The sequence below is a fragment of the Rhinoraja longicauda genome, chromosome 8 (assembly GCF_053455715.1).
Source record: "Rhinoraja longicauda isolate Sanriku21f chromosome 8, sRhiLon1.1, whole genome shotgun sequence".
NCBI lineage: Eukaryota > Metazoa > Chordata > Chondrichthyes > Rajiformes > Arhynchobatidae > Rhinoraja > Rhinoraja longicauda.
In genome coordinates, this window is record NC_135960.1 from 61,440,597 (window position 1) to 61,466,084 (window position 25,488).

The 25,488-nt window shown below is 41.5% G+C and overlaps 1 protein-coding gene across 1 annotated transcript in view; it reads right to left on the reverse strand.

Moving 5' to 3' along the window:
• Positions 1-601: 601 nt before the first annotated feature.
• LOC144596320 (nuclear envelope integral membrane protein 1a-like) overlaps positions 602-25,488 on the reverse strand; it is a 28,012-nt gene continuing 3,125 nt past the window's right edge. The window contains exons 2-9 of the mRNA XM_078404567.1: positions 23,856-23,959; positions 21,241-21,478; positions 17,163-17,235; positions 16,324-16,414; positions 11,751-11,853; positions 11,360-11,585; positions 8,865-9,035; positions 602-1,211 (exon numbers count right to left, since the gene is read on the reverse strand). Of these exons, the coding sequence (XP_078260693.1) occupies positions 1,016-1,211; positions 8,865-9,035; positions 11,360-11,585; positions 11,751-11,853; positions 16,324-16,414; positions 17,163-17,235; positions 21,241-21,478; positions 23,856-23,959 (1,202 nt within the window). The 3' untranslated portion in view covers positions 602-1,015. The remainder of the gene's footprint in view (positions 1,212-8,864; positions 9,036-11,359; positions 11,586-11,750; positions 11,854-16,323; positions 16,415-17,162; positions 17,236-21,240; positions 21,479-23,855; positions 23,960-25,488) is intronic.

Below are 25,488 nucleotides of genomic sequence, written 5' to 3' on the forward strand. Positions count from 1 at the left end.
CTAATCCTCATGTTTAAACACCAAAAGGAACCTGCGAATTTTAATCTCTTCTTAAAAAAAATTAAGGAAATCAGAGAAGGAAACAATTCTCGTAATGCAATGATATGTTCTCCTTGGATCATATTTCATGATTGCTGAAATGGCTTCCACATCTCGATCACATTATTTATGACAAGAATCCATTTATCCCACCAACTCGGGGCAGGGTCGATGGAAATGTGGATAGTACCCAATCGATTAAGGCTGCCCTCCAATTAACTAGCTGGAGGTTGGTAAAAAGGAGTAGCAGAACACTGGTCTTGTTTTGTCAAAGTCTGTGCTCAAAGCAGAGGTTCTCTCTGCAGCAGAGCAGAGCCTCTGCCCCTACGGGTGTTGTAATGGGAACAACTAAAAGCACTGGGACTGTGCTTGCAGTGTGGATGACTGACTGCCATGTTTACATTGCTCTTCCTTCAACCAGAAATCTTTTGGAAGTACTAATCTTCATTACAAGTAATGAACAGAGAAGCATCACCTGTGATGACCAGAATCAGGCTCTTCAAGACCTCAGAATTCGATTAGATACTTGTGACAAACCAGTTATCTTTCAATAGGACAGAAGAGAAATCCGCTGGGTGAATTACACGTCATACAAATCATACAGCAATACAAACAAACTTGAGGTACCCGAGCATACTCGAGCATACCCGACCGAGCAGGTCTGCAACCTGGCTAAGGGCTGGCTTTTTTTTTCCCCTCGAGTCAATAGTTGACAAAAAAAAATTGCAACTTCAATAATAGGGTCAGTGCTAACCAGAACCACATGCATTAGTGCAAATTGTTTTTCAAAAAAGAAAACACAAACCCTTCTACCACGTACGGATTCACTGATCATCTCATCTCCTTGGTCTCAGTCTATTTTTGTGCATCCGTGTGCAAGAAATAACCAGACCAGATAATTCTCCGTACACTTATTTGGTGCATTGGTTCGGAATGATGACTCAGAAAACTCATTCAGAAGCAAGTGAAGCAAGAGTTAATTGACAGTCTCATCGGCTTCGTGACCTTCGCCTACAGCCATCACCTCACCGTTCTGCAAGTCTGAACCGCTCTCCTCATCTGCTTCAAACAGTTGGGCTTCCAAGAAAGAGCCCCCAATGCCATAATATCGCTCATGCATCCACATCTCCTCGTGCGTCAGATGTGACGCTCCCAGGATAAAGTCTGCAAGTCTAGAAATTAGAATAAAGGAGAAAATGAAGAGAGGTCTGCACCAGCCCCAGTGGATCCAGGGAAAGAGGATTCACCGACCAGTGGGCTGGGAGTTTCACATTAGCTTTCCATCAGGCAAGGAAAAGAAGCAAGGCAGGGGGGGACACATTCAATTCCAGCACATCCCCAGTAAATTGTAGGTCTGGCAAAATAGGACCATGCAAACTGCAGGAATACCACCGCATATTTTGCTTGGGTAGCTTACAACCCAATGGTATGGACATTGAATTCTCCAATTTCAGAGAACTAAGCTACTAACAACAACCCCACCCCTCCACTCCGCCCTTCCTTGTGCCTCACCTAGATTTGCATCCAAATACCAGCAGTATTCTACATTACCCTGCACTAATTTGTCAGCAGTGAGTATAGAAGTTGGGAGGTCATGTTACAGTTGTACAAGATGTTGGTGAGGCCGCATTTAGAGTATTGTGTTGAGTCCTGGGCACCATGTGATAGGAAAGATGATGTTGTCAAGCTGAAAAGGATGCAGAGAAGATTAATGAGAATGTTGTTAGGGCTCAACGGTCTGTGGTCTAGGGAGAGGTTGAGCAAGCTAGGACTCTATTCCTTGGAGAGAAGGAGGATGAGGGGTGATCTTATAGAGGTGTACAAGATCATAAGAGGAATAGATTGGGTAGACACACACAGGGTCTCTTGCCCAGAGTAGGGGAATCGAGAACCAGAGGACATAGGTTTAAGATGTACAAAAAAAGATTTAATGGGAACCTGAGGGGCAACTTTTTCCACACAAAGAGTGATGGGTGTATGGAACGAGCTGCCGGAGGAGGCAGTTGAGACAGGTACTATCACAACGTTTAAGAATCATTTAGACAGGTACATGGACAGGACAGGTTTAGAGGGATATGGGCCAAACAAAACCAGGTGGAACTAGTGTAAGATGGGACACATTGGTTGGTGTGTGCAAGTTGGGCCGAAGGGCCTGTTTCCACGCTGTATGGCCAGGCCAGCATAGAATAGTAGGTCACGTTTGCAAACCATTTTCACTGAAAATGTGTTTTATTTACACAATATTTACACAATATGCGAACCAGTTACTTCATCTTCCCATTTCAAACGTTAGGCTACAATTCAAACATTACAGAATCAGTTTCAGGTTCATGACGTGCAGTGAATGTGCTTTAATGTCCTCAGACAGCAAATGGAAATGTATCAGCCTGAGGAAATGTCTCTTGTTCTAGATAAAAATTAATACTTCCAATTTACTTCCCCGAAAATTACAATTTACAGAAAATGTAATTGAAAGCCAGGGCTTAGGAGCACAATTTAAAATCTTAACTAGATTTAAAATCTGAGTCTGAGAACAAAAATGTTAAAAAATTTAAAAAAATTATGAAATCTATTTTTGTTCTTTGGATAACTCAAGGGCTTCCCAGATAAACCAATAGCTTGGTTTATCTGTGAAACGGTTATTCTGAAATTAAATATAGTGCCTAATTTATGAACAGAAACATCCCACAAATAGAAATAACCAATTAAGTCATTTTTTAGTGTGGTGCTCACTAAGGGATAAATACTAGCCAGGAAAATCTACTGAAACTATTTCATGGAATTATGTAAAATATTCTATGTCCTCTTAAACACAAAAAAATGGGACCCAAGTTTAACACTTAATCAAAATCATGGAATTCAATAGCATCTGAACTGGTAAAATAAAGGCTTATACAACTGATCCAATGTGAAAAGAAAATCAAAGATAGACAAAAAAAAGCTGGAGTAACTCAGCGGGACAGGCAGCATCTCTGGAGAAAGAATGGGTAACGTCACCCATTCCATCTCTCCAGAGATGCTGCCTGTCCCGCTGAGTTACTCCTGCTTTTCGCGTCTATCTTCGGTTTAAACTAGCATCTGCAGTTCCTGCTACACATCAAAGGATCAAAGCCCACCATAGCCACCAAAGAAATTAAGTAAACGAAATACTTTTAAATTTAAATAAAAGTCTAGCATCTAAAATGTGTGCTGTGGCAATGCTGAGAGTGTATAAATTCAGAGACTTTATTCAGGTTGGAATCCAGATCTAGCAGGCTTCTTCAAAGGGTAAGGTGTCAGATATCGAGACACAAAAGATAGGTGCTTTACCACAGAGGATGGTGGTACAAGGTTGGTTGTTCTATAAACCACAATCAGCATGGACAGATGATCAAACATCCGCCATGGCAATTCTCAACACAAGTCTCCTGCAAGGACGCATTGTCAGATTCATACTCTACTCCTCATACACTCTCGACTGTGCGGCCAAATATTGCTCCAACCCCACTTACCAGTTTGCAGATGACACCACCTTTAGTGGGCCGGATCGCAAACAATGACGAGGCAGAGTGCAGGAAGAATAGAGAGAGGTTAGTCATGTGGTGCCAGGACACCTCTCCCCCAATGTCAGCAAGACGAAGGATTTTGTCATTGACTTCAGGAAACCGGGGGGTGGACACTAAAGTGCCTGTCCCAGTTAAGTGCATTTTAAGGCAACTGTCAAAGTCGTAGCAGATCGCCAAAAGTTTATTTTACCCTACGACAATGACCACGACAATGTCGAGTCAGGTCGATACAAGTTACTTTTTTTGTGAAACTAGCACCTGGCTAAGAGATTACACCGTCTTCGGAAACATCGCAAAATTCCCACGCTTACCTGACCGTCAAACTGTCGCCTCCAATCTACCTGTCAAATGTCCTGACGGTAAATAAATTGGTTAAACAAAACTATCTTCAGGTATCTTCAAATGCCTTTTCTTAATTTAATATTACGTGCTTCTAAATGCATCTGCTACAACCTAGCAAACCTGGGGAGAGCATGCGACAGCGCCCGCAATAATCTACACTACCTGTCAACAAGCCAGCTGTCGCCGAGAAATTTCTATCTGGAATTTTTTTCTGCAACGCGCCAAGATCCGCTACGATTCATTGAAGACTCCTCATGATCATGCCCGCAACACCCCGGCAAAACGTTCGACGACAGCCTAGTCACCGGCAGTCGCCTTAAAATCACCTAAGTGGGACAGGCACTTTAGTGTCCACCCCCTGGTTTCCTGAAGTCAATGACAAGCTCCTTCTTCTTGCTGACATTAGGGGAGAGGTGTCCTGGCACCACATTATTAATCCGTTTAAAAAAAAAAATCATGAATAATCAATTAAAGTGATTAAATTTCGAAACTCTCTCTTCTCTAAAGCTATTACTAGAATGGGATGGTACAAGAATTCAGTGCTTTGTAAATACATGTTTAGTAACTTTTCAGCTAGTCTATCCAGTAAAGCTAAGCAAAAAAACTAAAGATGACCAGTTTAGGACTAAATAACTAAGATAATAATTAGGACTAAAACTGAGCATTGATGAACTTGAAACTTTTGACATTGATCGGAAGAAACATGTAGTTGGGATGACTGCCAATGGGGGCCAGTGTCATTATGCTCGGTCAAAAATCAGGCATTTCCCAGTGATTGAGTCATTCGCATGATATTCACTTAGCCATGGTTGATGGAATCATATTGAAATCCGCAAGACATTTTGAAGATATTGAAGCAAGAAATTGCTGCCCTGGAAAGCAAGTCAAAATGCCCAAGCCAAGAAAGAATGAGTTTTAATTTGAAAAGGGGCAAAGTGATTGATTAATTAATAATGAATCATTTTTTCAAAAATTAATTAATCAATCAGTTAATCAGAAAGCAGCCCTCGTGTATACATCCCATGCAGTATCAATGCTGCTTTAGTGGAGATGGTCGAGAGTTTCAAATTCCCAAGTGTAAATATCACCAACATTTTGTCCTGGTCCAATCCCATTGACAATATACCATCCCACCCATTATATGTAAACCTCAACAATGAAACACACAGACATAGACCACCACAGATACATAGACAGCCTCAGGCGCACACACAGACACACACACACAGACACACACACACAGACTCGCACACAGACTCGCACACACAGACTCACACACAGACTCACACACACAGATTCACACACACTCACAAACTCAGACTCACACACAGACTCACACACACAGACTCACACACACTCACAAACTCACACACACACAGACTCACACACACAGACTCACACACACACAGACTCACACACACACAGACTCACACACACACACACAGAATATTTGTAAATGTTTCAGATACATTCTTCCCCAACAAGAGAATACAGAGGCTAGATGTAGCATAGATGCACAGCATTAAAACATCACAGAGCACACAGATAAACCTGCGGTCTGTTGGACTGTATAATTTACCCAATACTTTCCCCATCATAGAAACATAGAAAATAGGTGCAGGAGTAGGCCATTCGGCCCTTCGAGCCTGCACCGCCATTCAATATGATCATGGCTGATCATTCAGCTCAGTAGCCTGTACCTGCCTACTCTCCATACCCCCTGATCCCTTTAGCAAAAAGGGCCACATCTAACTCCCTCTTAAATATAGCCAATGAACTGGCCTCAACTACCTTCTGTGGCAGAGAATTCCACAGACTCACCACTCTCTGTGTGAAGAAATGTTTTCTCATCTCGGTCCTAAAAGACTTCCCCCTTATCCTTAAGCTGTGACCCCTGGTTCTGGACTCCCCCAACATCGGGAACAATCTTCCCGCATCTAGCCTCTCCAACCCCTTAAGAATTTTATATGTTTCTATAAGATCCCCCCTCAGTCTTCTAAATTCCAGCGAGTACAAGCCCAGTCTATCTAGTCTTTCCTCATATGGAAGTCCCACCATCCCAGGGATCAATCTGGTGAACCTTCTCTGTACTCCCTCTAAGGCAAGAACGTCTTTCCTCAGGTTAGGAGACCAAAACTGCACACAATACTCCAGGTGCGGTCTCACCAAGGCCCTGTACAACTGCAGCAGAACCTCCCTGCTCCTAAACTCAAATCCTCTTGCTATGAATGCCAACATACCATTCGCTTTCTTCACTGCCTGCTGCACCTGCATGCTTGCTTTCAATGACTGGTGCACCATGACACCCAGGTCACGTTGCATCTCCCCTTCTCCCAATCGGTCACCATTCAGGTAATACTCTGCTTTCCTGTTCTTGCCGCCAAAGTGGATAACCTCACATTTATCCACATTATATTGCATCTGCCATGCATTTGCCCACTCGCCTAATCTATCCAAGTCACTCTGCAGCCTCCTAGCATCTTCCTCGCAGCTAACACTGCCACCCAGCTTCGTGTCATCCGCAAACTTAGAGATGTTGCATTCAATTCCCTCGTCCAAATCATTAATATACACTGTAAATAACTGGGGTCCCAGCACTGAGCCTTGCGGTACCCCACTAGTCACTGCCTGCCATTCCGAAAAGGACCCGTTTATTCCTACTCTTTGCATCCTGTCCGCCAACCAATTTTCTATCCACCTCAACACTGAACCCTCAATACCGTGTGCTTTAAGTTTGTACACCAATCTCCTATGTGGGACCTTGTCGAAGGCCTTCTGAAAGTCCAGATATAACACATCGACTGGTTCTCCCTTATCCACTCTACTAGTTACATCCTCGAAAAATTCTATAAGATTCGTCAGACATGATTTGCCTTTGGTAAATCCATGCTGACTTTGTCCGATGATTTCTCCACTTTCCAAATGTAATGCTATCACATCTTTAATAACTGACTCTAGCATTTTCCCCACTACCGATGTTAGGCTAACTGGTCTATAATTCCCCGTTTTCTCTCTCTCTCCCTTTTTAAAAAGTGGGATTACATTAGCTACCCTCCAGTCCTCAGGAACTACTCCAGAATCTAAAGAGTTTTGAAAAATTATCACTAATGCATCCACTATTTCTGAGGCTACTTCCTTAAGCACTCTGGGATGCAGCCTATCTGGCCCTGGGGATTTATCTGCCTTTAATCCATTTAATTTACCTAACACCACTTCCCGACTAACCTGGATTTCCCTCAGTTCCTCCATCTCTTTAGACCCCCGGTCCCCCGCTATTTCCGGCAGACGGTTTATGTCTTCCTTAGTGAAGACAGAACCAAAGTATTTGTTCAATTGGTCTGCCATCTCCTTGTTCCCTATGATCAATTCACCTGTTTCCGACTGCAAGGGACCTACATTTGCCTTAACGAATCTTTTTCTCTTGACATATTTATAAAAGCTTTTGCAGTCTGTTTTTATGTTCCTTGCCAGTTTTCCCTCATAATCTATTTTCCCTTTCATAATTAAGCCCTTTGTCCTCCTCTGCTGGACTCTGAATTTCTCCCAGTCCTCTGGTATGCTACTTTTTCTGGCTAATCTGTATGCTTCATCTTTTGTTTTCATACTATCCTTGATTTCCCTTGTTAGCCACGGATGCACTACCTTTCCTGGTTTGTTCTTTTGCCAAACTGGGATGAACACTTGTTGTAGTTCATCCATGCGACCTTTAAATGCCTTCCATTGCATGTCCACCGTCAACCCTTTCAGCGTCAATCGCCAGTCTATCTTGGACAATTCACGCCTCATTCCCTCAAAGTTACCTTTCTTTAAGTTCAGAACACTTGTTTCTGTATCGACTTTGTCACTCTCCATCCTAATGAAGAACTCTACCATATTATGATCACTCTTGCCCAAGGGGCCTCGCACAACAAGACTGCTAACTAACCCTTCCTCATTACTCAATACCCAGTCTAGAATGGCCTGCTCTCTCGTTGGTTCCTCGACATGTTGGTTTAGAAAACCATCTCTCAAACATTCCAAGAAATCCTCTTCCTCAGCACCCCTGCCAGTTTGGTTCACCCAATCTATATGTAGATTGAAGTCACCCATTATAACTGCTGCGCCTTTAGTGCATGCATTTCTAATTTCCTGCTGGATGCCATCCCCAACCTCCCTACTGCTGTTAGGTGGCCTGTACACAACTCCCACTAGCGTTTTCTGCCCCATAGTGTTTCGTAGCGCTACCCATATCAATTCCACTTCCTCCAAGCTAATGTCTTTCCTTTCCACTGCTTTAATCTCCTCTCTAACCAGTAACGCTACCCCACCTCCTTTTCCTTTCTGTCTATCCCGCCTGAATATAGAATATCCCTGGATGTTGAGCTCCCAGCCTTGGTCACCCTGGAGCCATGTCTCCGTAATCCCAACTATATCATAATCATTAATAACTATCTCCACATTTAATTCATCCACCTTATTACGTATACTCCTTGCATTGAGACACAAAGCCTTCAGGCTTGTTTTTACAACTCTCTTACCCCTTGTACGATTATGTTGAAAAGTGGCCTTTTTTGATTTTTGCCCTGGATTTGTCTGCCTGCCACTTTTACTTTTCACCTTGCTACCTGTTGCTTCTACCCTCATTTTACACCCCTCTGTCTCTCTGCCCCAGCTCCCATCCCCCTGCCACATTAGTTTAAATCCTCCCCGACAGCACTAGCAAACACTCCCCCTAGGACATTGGTTCCATTCCAGCTCAGGTGCAGACCGTCCTGTTTGTACTGGTCCCACCTCTCCCAGAACTGGGTCCAATGTCCTAAAAATTTGAATCCCTCCCCCTTGCACCATTTTTCAAGCCACGTAAAAATACATCGCAACCATAACTACAGTTTGTGTGTAACAACGGATACTGCCTGGTAACGGAGTGAGGGTCCATGGGATTGATACTGCCCCACTTACTTTTTTGGTGTAGTGATCTTTGATACCATTTCCCATGCAGGAAAATCCTGACTCCTACAACAGAGGCGAAGGTCCTCAAGAGCCTTCTTGGTCTCCATTTCAGTCTGTTCTCTGTATTCCTCTTCAGTAATGAAATGAATCTGTGGCTTTTTAATAAATTGTTTAATATTTCTGTAATTGAAAACAAAGCATTGAAGGTAAAGTACACAATGAATTTTGTGTTTTTTAATGCTCAGTTTAGTTTATTGTCACGTCTACTGAGGTTCAGTGAAAAGCTTTTCTTGCGCGCTAACCAGTCAGCGGAAAGACAATACATGATTGCAATCGAGCCATTTACAGTGTCTAGATATATGATAAGGGAATATCATTTAGTGCAAGGTAAAGCCAGTAAAGTCCGATCAAAGATAGTCAGTCTGAGGGTCACCAATGAGGTAGATAGTAGTTCAGGACAGCTCTCTGGTTGCGGTAGGATGATTCAGTTGTCTGATAACAGCTGGGAAGAAACTGTCCCCGAATCTGGAGGTGTGCGTTTTCACACTTCTAGACCTTTTGCCCAATGGGAGAGGGAAGAAGAGGAATTGGCCAGAGTGCGACTCATCCTCGATTATGCTGCTGGCCTTGCTTGCTATTCAAGACAGAGCTGGACAGAGCTCTTAAGGATAGCGGAGTCAGGGGGTATGGGGAGAAGGCAGGAACGGGGTACTGATTGAGAATGATCAGCCATGATCACATTGAATGGCGGTGCTGGCTCGAAGGGCCGAATGGCCTCCTCCTGCACCTATTGTCTATTGTCTAAGGCAGCGCGAGGTATAAATGGAGGCTAGAATCCAAGGATCTTGTTAACCTGACAGTCTTGTTCACAATATTCCCTCTCACGTGGTGGAGCTGTACCATTCACACTGTAGTTCTGACGCCAGTGATCTATGTGATGTTGGTGGTGTCCAGTTTGTCAATTAGCCAGTGGCTTTGGCTTCTCTCACCAATTTTGCTTCTGCAAAATGTTGCCATTTTATCTTAGTTAAGCAGGTCATCACATAGGCCAGAGCACCAAATTCACGATTCACGATTCAAAACTAAATTCAAACATAGCCTTACTTCCAATCACACATGGATGTGAAATATTCACACTCTTCTAATAAAAACTTCTTGTTATAAAGAGAATAGATATAAACTTGTAAAGTAATTTCATTTTGAAGCAGAAGATTCGACCTGAAACGTCGCCCATTCCTTCTCTCCAGAGATGCTGCCTGTCCCGCTGAGTTACTCCAGCATTTTGTGTCTATCTCGGTTTAACCTCAAACCATTTGATTGTCACATAATATTGTTGTAACCTCCCAGCTGTTTGCACACCTTGCTCTGCCCAAATTGATTGCGTTGTGTTTTTTTTACTCTCGAATAGAGTGTAATTCAAAAGAATTTAATTGGTGATTAAGCTTCTTCACATCTTTAAATCACAAACTTATACAGGAGCATTTCAGCACAATCATGCAAGCACCAAATATGTTTCAAAACTCACCTCCATGATCTGGGTAGAAATAAGAAACAAGAAACAAGGATGCTGGTTAACACAAAAGGACACAGTGCTGCAGTAACTCAGCGGGCAGGCAGCATCTCTGGAGAACATGGAAGCTCTAGAGATGGTGCCTGACCCTCTAAGTTACTCCAGCACGTTGTGTCCTTCCATGTTCTGGGATTTCTCTTGGCATTACAACTGTTTTTTACACTGGATTTATCTTGAATAAAGAATAGCTCATTTCAGCCGGTTAAAAATTAAACTTGGAAGCCTAATTTTAAGGACAGTTTGTGTTTACAAAATATGAATGTGTAAATATGGCCACATGATTAAGATACCCGAATAACATCTCTTTTTCAATTAGTTCCCATGAAAATGCTAATTCTTATAGAACTGCAGAATAAATTATGGACAAGGGAAAAAATATGAAAGTATCGTCTGGCAACTTAAACAACAAACATAAAATCCCAAAATGCCTTCTGAATAGTCCAAGTCTGAAGAAGAGTCTCGACCCGAAACATCACCCATTCATTCATATCATATCATATCATATACATACAGCCGGAAACAGGCCTTTTCGGCCCTCCAAGTCCGTGCCGCCCAGTGATCCCCGTACATTAACACTATCCTACACCCACCAGGGACAATCTTTACATTTACCCAGCCAATTAACCTACATACCTGTACGTCTTTGGAGTGTGGGAGGAAACCGAAGATCTCGGAGAAAACCCACGCAGGTCACGGGGAGAACGTACAAACTCCTTACAGTGCAGCACCCGTAGTCAGGATCAAACCTGAGTCTCCGGCGCTGCATTCGCTGTAAAGCAGCAACTCTACCGCTGCGCTACCGTGCCGCTTCTCTTCTCCGGAGATGCTGCCTGGCCCGCTGAGTTACTCCAACTTTTTGTGTCAATCTTGAGTTTTCTAGTGTTAGACCTAACTTATTCGCAATATTTCTTATGCAATAAAGTCAAATACTCACCTGTAAATGTAGCTGATCAAGTTAACTGGATGGTGGATGTTGTTTGCACATAAGAGAATAACTATTACAGTGTAGGCACATTGACTGAATGTGACACCTCGATATATCATCAGCAATGCTGTCAACTGCAAAGTCCATGTGAGCAGATTTATACTTAGTTCATTCGACAATGGCCCGTGCTTGTAGCATATAACATAGCTAATGCAACCAAGTACAAAAATATAACCTGTTTTGGAGGTAAAAGAGGGAAATAAATGAGATGTTGACAAACTCCCATCTGTAATAAGTGTTTGATTTCTGATATAAACATGAAATATGTCACAATTAGCAACAAACAAATTAATTAAAAAAGTCGATCGACAATAATCAAGAATATCATAATTTGGCTTACCAACAAAATATTTCCGATATAGGGATAGGTTTAAAACGCTTAAATAAATTGCGAGCAATGAGACCGAACCACTTCCAGCCAATAGAAAGAAGAATGTCCTGGTCTACAAAAAAAAAAAATTATATTAAATGGATGACATTCACAGCAATGGAACAGCTGATGTGTTACTATGTCCCCTTCTGTATCTTTGCCTCATGTGCATGTTCTTTATGCCTTTACACAGAGGGTAAGTCAGGCAGGATTAGAAATAAACCAATTTGACATGATGCCAATTTGATATTACTGCTAATATCCACTTTTAAAAATAAGCACAAATGAAAGAATTCCAAAAATTATTTTCAAAACATGAGAATGCTGTGGATTCAATAAGTTGCTCTCATCCTCTCACTTTCCATCAGATTCTCTCATCCTCTTTGCTTCCTATTTGTTGTGCATGTCTAGGCTTCCACCTTTCATGTCCCTGAAAACTGGCCTTATAGTTTTCTTTTAATATCTCTCTCCTCCCAATACCTTAATTTCTCAAATCCCTTGCCCAGACGATTCCTACAATGGCTAAACATTAAGAAAATGCACATTTAAATAAATGAAAGCAAAGAGGTTGCAAATAGGCACAAGATATGGTCTACATAAAATAAAACATCTGAGTTGCAGCTTCAATTACCTGCTGGCATGTGGTCTATGATAAATTTATGACATTTTGCTTGAATAAATAATTTCTTTAAATTATGATCAAAACTGCGAGTTTGTGATCTTTTATTTGCAAAACCAAGGATCAGCATTTCCTCATCAATGACATTTTAATTTCATGAAAACACCAGACGACAAAGCAGAAAATACTGCAAGGAAATAGCACCTCAGTACCATGCTTTACAGGAAAGTGTTTGCATACAAAATATTCAAAGTAAAAACCACAGAAAAGGCGACTTTCTGGTTGATTGAAGTGTACTATGAACTTTTTTTGCCTTTAATAAATCTGTTTTTGTTCATTAGATTTTGTGAACTATGTCCATTTCTTTTTGGTCTCAGACGGCGCTGTCTATATGAAATTTCCTGTTGTAAACTGGCATCAAATGTTCATTTAACATTTCAATAGAAAAGTTTTAACCTCATGGTTGTTCAGCTACATAAATCATCAATCTGATTGATTAGAGGTAAAAAGTACTAATCAGACAGCGATTAAATAAAATAGATTGATTCACAGAAATTATTCAGATTTATAAAATTTTGCTGTAAAATACATTTACACATCCTGGATGGTCTTCAAATTACTGAGATTTTAAAAAAAATCTCCACTGGTGATCAAACACAATCATACAGGTGCTGCAATGGGACAACGGCTATTTTTGCTACTGTGCTGCTTTGTCTCATTTGAACAAACACATGGCATGTGAAGAAAAGACAAAGTGCTGAAGTATTTCAGCGGGTCAGGCAGCACCTCTGGAGAGCATGCTTTAGGCAGTATCTTAGGTTGGGATCCTTCTTCAGGCCGATTGAGTCTGAAGGAGGTTCCTGACCCGAATCATCACCAATTGATGTTCTCCAGAGATGCTACCTGACCCACTCAGTTACTCCAGCACTTGTGCCTTTTATTGTAAACCAGCATCTCTCGCATCTGCAGTTCCTCGCGTCTACACATAGCACCATTCCCCACATTGCAATATACCAACAGATAATAATCCTCCTTTAGAGTAAGTAAGCCGGTTATTGGGGAGGCTAGAAATAATAGTTATAACCTCAAAACAAGAGATCAGTTGTTCCTGATCAACATCAGATCGTACTGCTTCATACAAGGGGAACTGGGATTATGCAGCTATGACCCAAATAAGCTTTTAACACTAATAATGGAAAAAGCATAGAACTAAAGCTATTAGGTTTGTAAGGGTGCAGAGAAAGAGAAGTAAATGAACCTTGAACTAGTTGAATGGCAAAAGAGGTTTGAGAGGCTAATTGGCAATTTCTGTTCCTTTCTGCTCAACAGATGTGCACACAAAACCAAATTAAAATACTCTATTCTTTTCAGTGTACTAATCGTTGAACATATTCAATATTACTTTGCTCACCACCCACATATCCATCACATTCTCCTGCGACTGTTCCTGGAAGAGATTTGGAAATCAAATGAGAGAGAGACAGAGGGGGAGGGAGAGGGTAGGAGAGTTGGAGGGGGAAGATAGATTATTTTAAAAAAGTGATCTCTACTTCCTCAGTGTCCCAAAGATTAATCATTGCCTCCACATCCACTCTTCGATACATCTCAGCATCCCTTGCGTTTAATTTGAATCCCTTCTCATTCAATGAAACTCCCGCAGATATAAATCTGGCCAGCAACAAACACTTCCCAGAAGACAACCTGCCATTGTAGGTGTAGGAAGGAACTGCAGATGCTGGTTTAAACCGAAGGTAGACACAAAATGCTGGAGTAATTCGGTGGGAAAGGCAGCATCTCCGGAGAGAAGGAATGGGTGACGTTTTGGGTCGAGAAGAAGGGTCTCGACCCGAAACGTCACGTATTCCCTCTTTCCAGAGATGCTGCCTGTCCCGTTAAGTTACTCCAGCATTTTGTGCCTGTCTTTTGTGGAAGGCCTCTTGTCTCTGAGACAAGGAGCTCTGTACTTTAGCCACATATCAGCCCTTGAGCATGTGACTGTAGTGCGTTCCTTTTCTTGGCTGGATGCTCATCTCAGCATTGTACTCACGCCATCACACCCTTCTTCAGTCTTGAACCGAAACATCACCCATTCCTTCTCTCCAGAGATGCTGCCTGTCCCGCTGAGTTACTCCTACATTTTTTGTCTTTCTGCCATTGCAGGTACCAGTCTAATAGACCTTCTTTAAAATGCTGTTCATGCATACACAATTCCAACAATCTGGCCTGCTCAGTCTCTCCGAGTCTTGCTGGTGTTGGATTGCAAACTCCTGGGCGTCATTCCCATTCATTCCCCGTAATACTTTGGATTCACTTTTTTTTACTATTACAAGGCATTAGAATACATTTTCTGGTGAAGCTGGCGAGATCCGTTTGACTTAAAAGGGAATGTGTGGCCCTAGACCACTGTGAGTTGAACAAAAATGCAGGAAATTGAAGGTAATGCCCCGGTAGTCATATGATTGACCGCCAGCAACCACAACCATCTTCCTTTGTGCAAACTGCAACTCCAACCATCAGTGTTTTTCCCTTTGATGCTTATTTAACCAGGGATCCACTTTCTGCCTTGGTGTTAAGAGCAGTCACTCTCACCTGAACTCTGAAATTCTGCTCTTTGGTCCATGTTTAGTTTAATTTAGTTTAGAAATACAGCGCGGAAACAGGCCCTTCGGCCCACCGGGTCCGCGCCGACCAGCGATCCCCGCACACGAACACTATCCAACACATACTAGGGACAATTTACAATTATACTAAGCCAATTAACCTACAAAACCTGTCCTGTCCGGTGTACGTGGACCTACACCGGAGACGTAGCTTACCAAATTTAACTCCCACATTATTAACGCCCGAATAATTGCTGAAGTCTCAAATCTATCGCTAATCTAATACGAGGAAAGCCACCCTAGAATCTCCAAACTTACCATCCAAAAATGTATTTGTTCCATTCCAATGAGCTCATCCTTAACTAAATAGAAAGTGACTGAGAAGATGGCTTTTCAAATGAGCAGTTAGGCTATAGACAGGGCGAAAATTGCTCTGACCAGGTGCTAGCACTCGTTACCTACACTGAAACAGGTAGAATCTTATATTGATGGGAGTTGGAGTAGACAATTCAATAAGATCAAGATTGATGTTTTGTCTCAGCACCATTTTCTTGCATTAACCCGGTGTCACTTGATTCCCCAACTATCAGAAAATATTAATCAGTCTTAGATGGTCCACCAGTTTTATCCTGATTACACTTTAACACTTTGGTTTTTGATACAGCCAAGTGAATTACTGATCAAGCAATTGATCGGTGATCAAGCAATTGATCGGAGATCAATTACGAGTCAACCAGTGCTGGAGGTCTTGTCACATTAGCCATAGCTGACGTGAATGCCAATTTTCTTCCCTGCAAAACATTGCTGAATAGGATGGGGTTTTTTCCAACGACTTGACAGTTGTATCATTATTACTATGGAGTTTTATTTTCATTTAAATTGCTTGTCTGCCAAGGTGAGATTGGAATTGCTTTTTGTATTATTGGTCCAAGTCTTCTGATTGTCAATTTAGTAAATAAAACATCTTTTGTGTAACCATGCCAAAGGGGTTAGTGAACAAATTTAGCCACAATCTTAATGAACGATGGGTACATTGCCTTGGTCCAGCTTCTACTGCTTATGAAGATAATGTGAGAAGAAAAATATTTACAGGCGGGAATTTTTAGCAACTGATGCAGTTTAAATATTTACATCCACATACAAACTTAAAAATAAAAGCACTTCTTACTTGTATCATTCTTCTACAAACCAAGAGAATAAGGACTAATATTGCAAATACAAACTTAAAAATAAAAACACTTCTTACTTGTATCATTCTTCTACAAACCAAGAGAATAAGGACTAATATTGCAAATACAAACTTAAAAATAAAAACACTTCTTACTTGTATCATTCTTCTACAAACCAAGAGGATAAGGACTAATATTGCAAAGATTCCTAAAGTAACTCCACAACAGTAATAAAGCAGTTCACTCCTGAAAGAGGTGGGAAAATCACACGATCATTGTCAAAATAAGAGCCATGTGCAGCAAATTGTTAAACTATTTATAATCACAACAAACTACCTTATTCAGACCTATAGACATAGACTCCAATTTTTCAAAGCAAAGTGTAATTAAATATTTTACAGCCACAGCAAGACTAGTAAAATGGTTTGCAGAGAATAATGAGCAATTATGGAAAAAATAACCTAAATTGTCTTAAAATCCATGCTAACTTTGTTTTGAGCTTCTTATTTGTTCATTTTTTCTCTTTTGTAAAATGTGTATGAATATTAGAAACATATCGCGTAGAATTTTTATCAATACAATTTGATTTAGAACAATTTTAAGCTGATGAATTTGTTAAATTGTGCAGGTTTCTATTCTGCTTAAAGATTACACTTGTGCATTTGTATTGGTTCATTATTGTCACTTGTACCGAGATACAGTGGAAAAAACTTGTTTTGCATGTTATCTAGCTAAATTGCACCATACATCAGGTAGGGCAAAAGAAAATAATAAATCAGTGCAGATTGATTAGTAGGACTAGATGTTACAATCCCTAAGGTTTGCACTACAATTGACTGGTGTTGTTCTTGGGGGTGACCACTAGGTGATGTTGCTACCATTCAGACACATCTTCAGTTGTGTACCTCAACGTCACTGGGTGTTTCGGTTACAGTTACAGAGAAAGTGGAGATTTAAAACAACATATGAGGCAATTTGGATATAATTACAATACCTGCTAATGGGTCTTGCAAAGACGAACAGGATAATTCCAGTCACAAATAGAATAATCAGCTTTAATTCAAATGCTGTAACAAACAATTACATAACATTCAATTGATTTAACATGGTTATCTTCCTTTAAAGATAAGTGCATCTCACATTAACTTTCAACTTTTGTGGAGCCAACCCCATTCATTTTTTTTCTGGTAAAGTTTGCATTGCTCCCTTTACCTTACGAGAAACTACGAATCATCGAGTTACCTCAGAGGCTAGACACAAAATGCTGGAGTAATTCAGCGGGTCAGGCAGCTCATCTGGAGAAAAGGAATGGGCGACGTTTTGGGTCGGAACCCTTCTTCAGACTGAAAGATAGAGGTGGGGGCCGTGGGGGGGGGGGGAGGGGGGGGGGGACTGGATGCGAGAAAAGGTCAGAGCAAATCAGGGTAGGCAACAGATGAGCTCAGGTAGGGTGGATTCCATAATGGTCCATTGCTCAGAAGCTAGAAATTTTGAAGAGGAACAGATAATGTTGAAAACTCTCAGGAGGTTAATTGTAATCTATAGAGAAAGAGAAAAAGTTAGTGTTTCAGCCTGGTGACATTTCACCAGTGCTGGCACGGGATCACCAACCTGCAATGCCACCTCTTTCCCTCTCCTTGAAGGTGCTGCTTGACCTCCTGAGTTTCCAGCATTCTCTGGTTTATGTACAAGCTCTTGTTTAGTCAATGTTTTCAGTCAACAGAAAGTTTTCTGATCTAAAAGAAAATGTCCCTTCCAACAACATCCCAACTAGTACAAAGCAATATATATGTATCCTGATATTCTCAGAATGAATTTTATGATATTGAATAAAACATTCCTTACATATGATCATAATACTAATTTAATCAGCTTTAGAAAGGTTAACAAATTTTGTTGCAAAATTTCGTACTGATATAATTGCGGGAGCATCTAAATGAAACACTGACACCTATACATAATTCTTACTTTCTTCACATGATTCATATACCAAGTGAAGATTACGTAACAAGTGTTAAAATACAAATTACAAATGTCTATTTTGGCTCACCATTATATTCACACATAAAAAATGTAACTGTCTTCCCTTGTATTGTGATGAATACATATCTGGCAACAAACTGATAATACTGAAAATATTGTAAGTCACAGAAAAAAATGTTTTGAAGAACAAGCTACTGTACTTAGAAATAAGTAGCTTCAAGAACAGAAAGGAAATTCAGTGGCATTAATGCTACGCTAATAATTACCTCTAAAGTAAAGACAGACGCAAAATGCTGGAGTAACTCAGTGGGACAGACAGCATCTTTGGATGAAGATCCAGCCTGGCTACATTATCATTGTCCATGGAAGAAGATCCAACTGGCCACATTATCATTGTCCATGGAAGCAGTAAGGCTACCATACAATTAAAATGGCATCCATTTTTTTGAGGCAGCATGTACAGAAAAGAAACAGAAAAAGTAAAATTATGATGATCCACTTCCCTTTTGTTCAAAAATTCAGATGGTTTTACATCTGGCTCAACAGTGCTGTTTCCCATGCTCCCTTTAAACACATCTTGGTCTCGATTCCCGCACTTCTTTTAAACTCACCAGTGCACTGTTTCCTGTGCTCCCTGTAAGCTCATCAGTGCCATGATTCCCACACTCCTTTTAAACCTATAGGGTCCCATTCCTACTCCTCCTAGTTCATAAGATCAGAAGTAACAGGCGCAGAATTAGGCCATTCGGCCCATCAAGTCTACTCCGCCATTCAATCACAGCTGATCTATATCTAACCCCATTCTCCTGCCTTCTCCCCATAACCCCGACTCCCGGTAAGTTCACTGGATAATTTATTATACTACTGTGCCACACTGTAAATTGCCACTATGTTAGTGTATGATTAAAAATATTATCTAATAGTTTGATCATCGGGTATCAAATATTGATATATTTGGCACGCTGTGGACGCTGAAACCAATAAACCAAACTGTTGATGGAACTCAAAATGGCCAAGCAGTGTCTGTGGAGGCAAAGCAATGGCTGGCGTGTCAGGTTGAGACCTTGTATCAAGACACCCTACGTAAGTGGTGAGAGGCAGTGGTGAGACGAGGCCTAGTGGTTCAGGTTGTGATGAGAGAGGAGGATGGACAGATGGTGGGCGAGAGGGAGGGAAAAGATGGGAATGGTAAGTCATAGGTAGAACCAGCTGAGTTGGGGGATGAAATGCAGATGGACCCATGGTTTGCAGATGGAGGGAGATTTGATGCAGAGGTAGGCAGGGTATAGGTGAAAACATGCACGTAATGCTTTTAGTGCAGATGGAACAAACTGGGGAATGGAATTGTAATAAAAGGCACAAAGTGCTGGAGTGACTCAGTGGAGAACATAGATAGGTGACGTTTCGGATTGGGGAGCCTTCTTTAGACTGATTATTGTGGGAGGGGAGGAAGAAAGCTGGAAGAGAGGAGGGCAGGACAAAGCCTGCCGAGTAATAGGTGGATACAGGTTAATGGGGGGGGGGGGGAGAGTAGGTGATAGGCAGATGGTTGGACAAAGGGCAGAGATGAAAAGACAAAAGGTATGAGATTAGGATAGAAGAGTTATGACCAGTGCAGCCAGGGGAAGGAACATAGGTTGAAGGGAGGATGAGAATTTTACTCCAATATTTGGTAACTAACCTATAACAACTCCCCCCTTCATCTCGTCCCTTTGTTCACCCCTCCATTTCCCAGTGCCCCACCTAGACGCACCGATTTCTCCCCTTCCCACTCCTCTGCCACCTTCCTCTGGTTGCACTATTCGCTCCTCCTTACTTGAAATATACAGTATGGAAGCAGGCCCTTCGGCCCACCAAGTCCATGCTGACCAGCGATCACCCCTTCAAAGTAGTTCAGTTTTATTCCACTTTCTCATTCACTCCCTACACATTAGGGGCAATTTTACAGACGCCAATTAACCTACAAACCTCTGAGATTTGGTAGGAAACCGGAGCACCCAGAGGAAACCCACTCGGTCAGAAAGAACTTGCAAACTCCACACAAGGCAGCACCCGAGGTCAGGATTGATCCTGGGTCTCTGACACCATGAGGCAACGGCTCTACCAGATGAACCACTGTCCTTAACTCACACCTCTTGTTGTTTCATCTCTGGCCTTTGTCCAACATTATGAACCCCACTGCCCCCCTTCAACTGCATCCACCTATCACTCTCCAGGCTTTGTCTTCCAGCTTTCTTCCCTTACCCCCAAGCACAACCAGTCTTAAGAAGGGTCCCGACCCGAAACATCCCCTATCGATGTTCTCCAGAGATGCTGCCCGACCCACTGAATTATACAGCACTTTGCATTTTTTTTAAAACCAGCATCTGCAGTTCCTTGTTCAATTTTCAGTTCTAGTTTATTGTCATGTGTACCGAGGTACAGTGAAAAGTATTTTCTTGCGTGTTAACCAGACAGCGGAAAGACAATACATGATTACAATCGAACTATGTCTACATGAATGGGAAAAGTAGATCAAAGGAGAAGAAACCCGGCAGATTGGGGTGTGGGTGATGGGCGAGTAGAACTAGGTCAGGGGAGACGAATGATTTGGTCTAATGGTGATGGGGGTGATGTGGAATGTGGAATGGAAAAGACAAACAAAAGAAGAGAGAGACTAGTTATACCAAGTACTCCTACTGGCCCATCTAAGTAGCTGGGCCCTTTCCCCTGACGTGGTCTGAAGAAGGGTCTCGACCCAAAACATCACCTATTTCTTTTCTCCAGAGATGCTGACTGACCCGCTGAGTTACTCCTGCTTTTTGTGTCTATGTTCGGTTTGAACCAGCATCTGCAGTTTCTTCCTACACAGATGGTCAGCATCATCTCTTCACTTTCTCTACGCTGATGCAGAGTTCAATCCGAAACATCGACCATCCTTTTGCCTCCGCAAATGCTGCTTTGCCCACCGGGTTCCTCCAGCAGCTTGTGCTTTGCTCCAGCACCTGTAGTTTTATTAGATTCTCATAAAGCTTGAATGCATTATCAAGAAAAGAAATACACGCAACGTTAATAGAATGGTGAAGGGACCAGAAATCTTTAAAACTTACATGGCCTTGTTACAGTGATGGAGTACTCTGGATAGGACATCAAGGGCTTTAGTTTGAAACAAGCTTTACTATCGAAACGTTCAACACTTATGTTGAATTCCGAGGTTACTTGTTCATTAGATGATACGACTTGATAGTAGAAGTATACAATGAGGTCTTTCAGTGTTTCTGATTTATTAAAAATATTTTCATCTGAAAGATATGTAAGGTGCAGTTGCTCCGTACAGCTAATTTTAATCTAGAAATGAAAAAAGAAAATAGATGAGATCAACCGTTTCCAAAGCATCTCTGGAACTTAAATAATTATCCCACTGCCAAACTACCTAAGAGTACCGTATGAAAATAGTGAAATCCAGCTGTATGTTTTTGCAAGTCCAAGAATAAACAAAAAAAACTGAAAAGATTCCAGTCTTGATTTTATGTTTTACTAGAAAATGGTGGGCCCAAACCTCTCCTGCATTGGTCTAGCGCCCTCCCCTCCCCCACTCCCCACCTTCCCCCTCCCCTCCCCCCCACTCACCCATTCCATCACCACTCAACCCCCCCTCCTCCCCTCAACCCCCCCCTCACCCATTCCATCACCCCTCAACTCCCCTTATCCCCCCCCTCCCCCGGCCCCCTACTCACCGACTCAATCCCCCCTCATTCCCCCCCCCGTCATTTGCACCATCGCAAAGTGGAAGTATCGTAAGTGGAAGCATCGTAAGTCGGGGAGCATCCGTATAGATCAACGGGCCCCAACTGCACAATCTTGATTTGTGCACAAATTTCTTTGATTGAAATATCATGGTTAGACAGGACAGGTTTGGAGGGATATGGACCAAACGCAGGCAGGTGGGTCTAGTGTAACTAGTGTTGGCCGGTGTGGGCAAGTTGGGCTGAAGGGCCTGTTTCCACACTGTATCACTCTATGACTCTAATCACACTGAATTATTCCAAAATTTGCAATAGCTGCCTTAATCGTTTGACATTTAGGAAGGTGTTTAAGTGCATTCTATCCTATCCATAAAATGGTAAACACAATATTTTACTATTAAGAGTTTGGCTGTTCCAAATTAGCTCTACCTGAAATTCTGTTTGATGTACTGATCAGAAAATGAAACACTTTCTATTTTTGACCTTAATCGGCACTTCCTCAGATTAAACCTGTGTAAAATGTGCCATTGCATTGTTAATTTGTTTAGAAACAGATGGAAATTTAAAATCATTCTTAAATTTGAAGTCCATTTTCAGAAAGTTAATACTCAACAATCTTCTGAAACTAAGGGGCATTTTGAGATATTTGCTATCTTAAATAGGCATGGAACCTGAAATGGAACTGAAATACATACGGTTTCTACTTTTTTTTAAGTGCAAAATTCATAAAATCTTGATCTGTGCACGAATTTCTGATTGAAATATCATGGTTGATCTGGGCAATTCTCAGTGAATTGTATTGGAAGAAAAGCAGAAAAATATGACAGCTATATGATTGTGTGGACCACAAACAGCAATGGTCAGACCAAAAGAACTTCCCCGATTTTGTTTTGAAGCATAGGTTATTTTATTTTCATCTGGAAAACAAGATTGAGCTGTTGTTATTGCTCTCAACTATAGCCAGTGATCTGAAATGCTAATCTGTTTTCTCCCTCCATTAAAACTGCCTTGCCTACTGAGTGTTATCATCACCTTCTTTTTCCAAGGGTGATAGAACAGTTTAATATCTCATCTGAAATGTGGAACCATAAAAAAGCTCAATTCCTTCACAGCACATGGAGTGCAAATCTAAATAACGTGGTTGGGTCTCTGGAATAGAAATTGAACCACGTTCAGGCTCAAAAGATGATGGGTAGGAAAGAACAGCAGATGCTGGTTTAAATCAAAGATAGACACAAAATGCTTGAGTAACTCAGCGGGACAGGCAGCATCTCCGGAGAGAAAGAATGGGTGACATTTCAGGTCGAATCTGAAGAAGAGTCTCAACCCAAAACGTCACCCATTCCATCTCTCCAGAGATGCTGCCCGTCCCACTGAGTTACTCCAGTATTTTGTGTCTATCTTCAAAAGATGAGTGGTTAGCTGTATAAGGCCGCAACCATGGGTGTTATTAAGAGTTTTTAAGAAAATATTTTACAACATCAATTTCTGGTGCTGAAAATTGTCTCTTCAGTCCATCTATCTATTTCTGGTTTTTTTTCTGTTGAATCGGCATAAACAAATAATTCTGGAACCTATGTAAACAAAACATCCAAAGTTCAAGGTACTTTTCTCTCACACTCTACTTTACTTTAGAGATACAGCGTGGAAACAGGCCCACCGAGTCCATGCCAACCAGCGTTCACCCCGTGCACTAGCATTTATCCTACACAGTCGGCACATTTTACAATTTTACCAAAAACAATTAACCTTCCAACCTGGAGGTCTGTGGAGTGTGGGAGGAAACCGGAGCACCCGGTGAAAACCCATGCGGTCACAATGAGAACGAACAAATTCCGTACAGACGGTGGTCAGGATCGAACCCAGGTTAGGCAGCAACTCTACCACTACATCACTGTGCCGCCCTCATGTCAAACCGATATAACTAAGTTTATCAGTCTTTGTGTTGTAAACTTTGAGATTCACGTAATATATCTTACCTTCACTGCTGACCAATTATCAGTGAACACAGGCTTTTGAGTAAATTCATAACAAAAGAGCTTCATTCTGTTTCCTATATATATATTTCCTTCCTTTAACATCACTGTAAAGAAAACACGATGAAATATTAAAAATAAATTCCATACTAAATGTACAAAAGTAAGCAATAAAATTAAATTATGAACTGTTGTGGCATTATTTTTATCTGTTCCTCTAAAGAATCCATAAAAGGTCATACAGCATGGAAACAGGCCCTTCGGCCCAACGTGCCCATGCCGACCAAGGTGTCCCATCTACACTACTCTGACCTATTAAGTGTTTGGCCCATATCACTCTGAACCGTTCCTATCCATGTACATGACCCAGGTGAAGGCCATTTTAAATGAATTCTCAAATTACAATTAAATCTCCTAACTTTCATAAAATTATGGTCTTGTTTCTTTCTGGCATTATTTCAAGAGTATTGAAGAATGTTTTTTTTAAATGTTTTATTTTTATGACTTGCAATGGATTTCTAAATGTGGTAGCCTTAATAGCATCTCCTAGTTATCATATTATTTAAGGGTTAGAGTGATAGAGTGATACAGTGTGGAAACAGGCCCTTCGGCCCAACCTGACAACAATGTCCCAGCTACACTAGTCCCACTTGCCTGCTCTTGGTCCATTACATTTGCTTGGTTCTTTACATTGGCTTCTTCATTTCCTCAAATAGCCCTTTGACATTGAGAATGACTTGTTTCTATTCCAATTGTATGGTTTCTGTTGTTGCTAAGATAACCAATGAGGACTATGTGGCACATGGATTATGCCGTTGATGGGGCAGGTGTTTGGCAGAATGACTGGGATCATAGTTTGGGAGGAGCTGTGCCTCTTTCACTTATTATGCTGTGCTTTTGTGTACTGCTGACTCATAGTCTCAAGTTGAGAATGCTTCAACACTGTCATCTTGAAGCATCCTCATCTGCTTCAAGTGGCCATGGTCCAGGGATCCTCAGGAGTCAGTGGGGGTGGCACATTTTTCCAAGGAGGCTTCGACTGCATCCTTGAATCTTCTGCCTGGTATCACCTCTTGCGATAGAGCTTGGAATAGACAGTTTTGAGAGTTTAGTGTCAGGCCTACAAGGGCCATAGCCTGCCCAACGGAACTAACGAAGGACCTCACTGCAGTTGATGTTGGCCTGGGAAAGGACGCTGACATTAGTTTACTATGCTTAATATAGCCAAACTATAAAATCCAGCAAAGTTGGAGGATTATGGAAAGCTGGAGTAGATGATTACACCTTTTACTGCAGATGGCCAAATGCCATGCTAGTAGATAAAAAATGATGGTGAATTTCAACACCGATGTCTATAATTGTTGAGCGGTAGCTTAAGGTTTAACTTTACAATCATCAAGTGTACCGAGGTACAGTGAAAAGCTTTGTTTTGCATGCTATCCAATCAGATCAGATAATACTATACATAATACAACCACGTCAAACTCAAGTACAATAGGAAGAGCAAAGGGGAAGATACAGAGTGCAGAATATAGTACTTAGCATTGGAGCGCAACTTTGGGGGACAAAGTTCAGTGTCTGCAAATGGGGTAGTGGTGAATCGGACAGTACCATGAGATATGGTGGGCCGTTATTG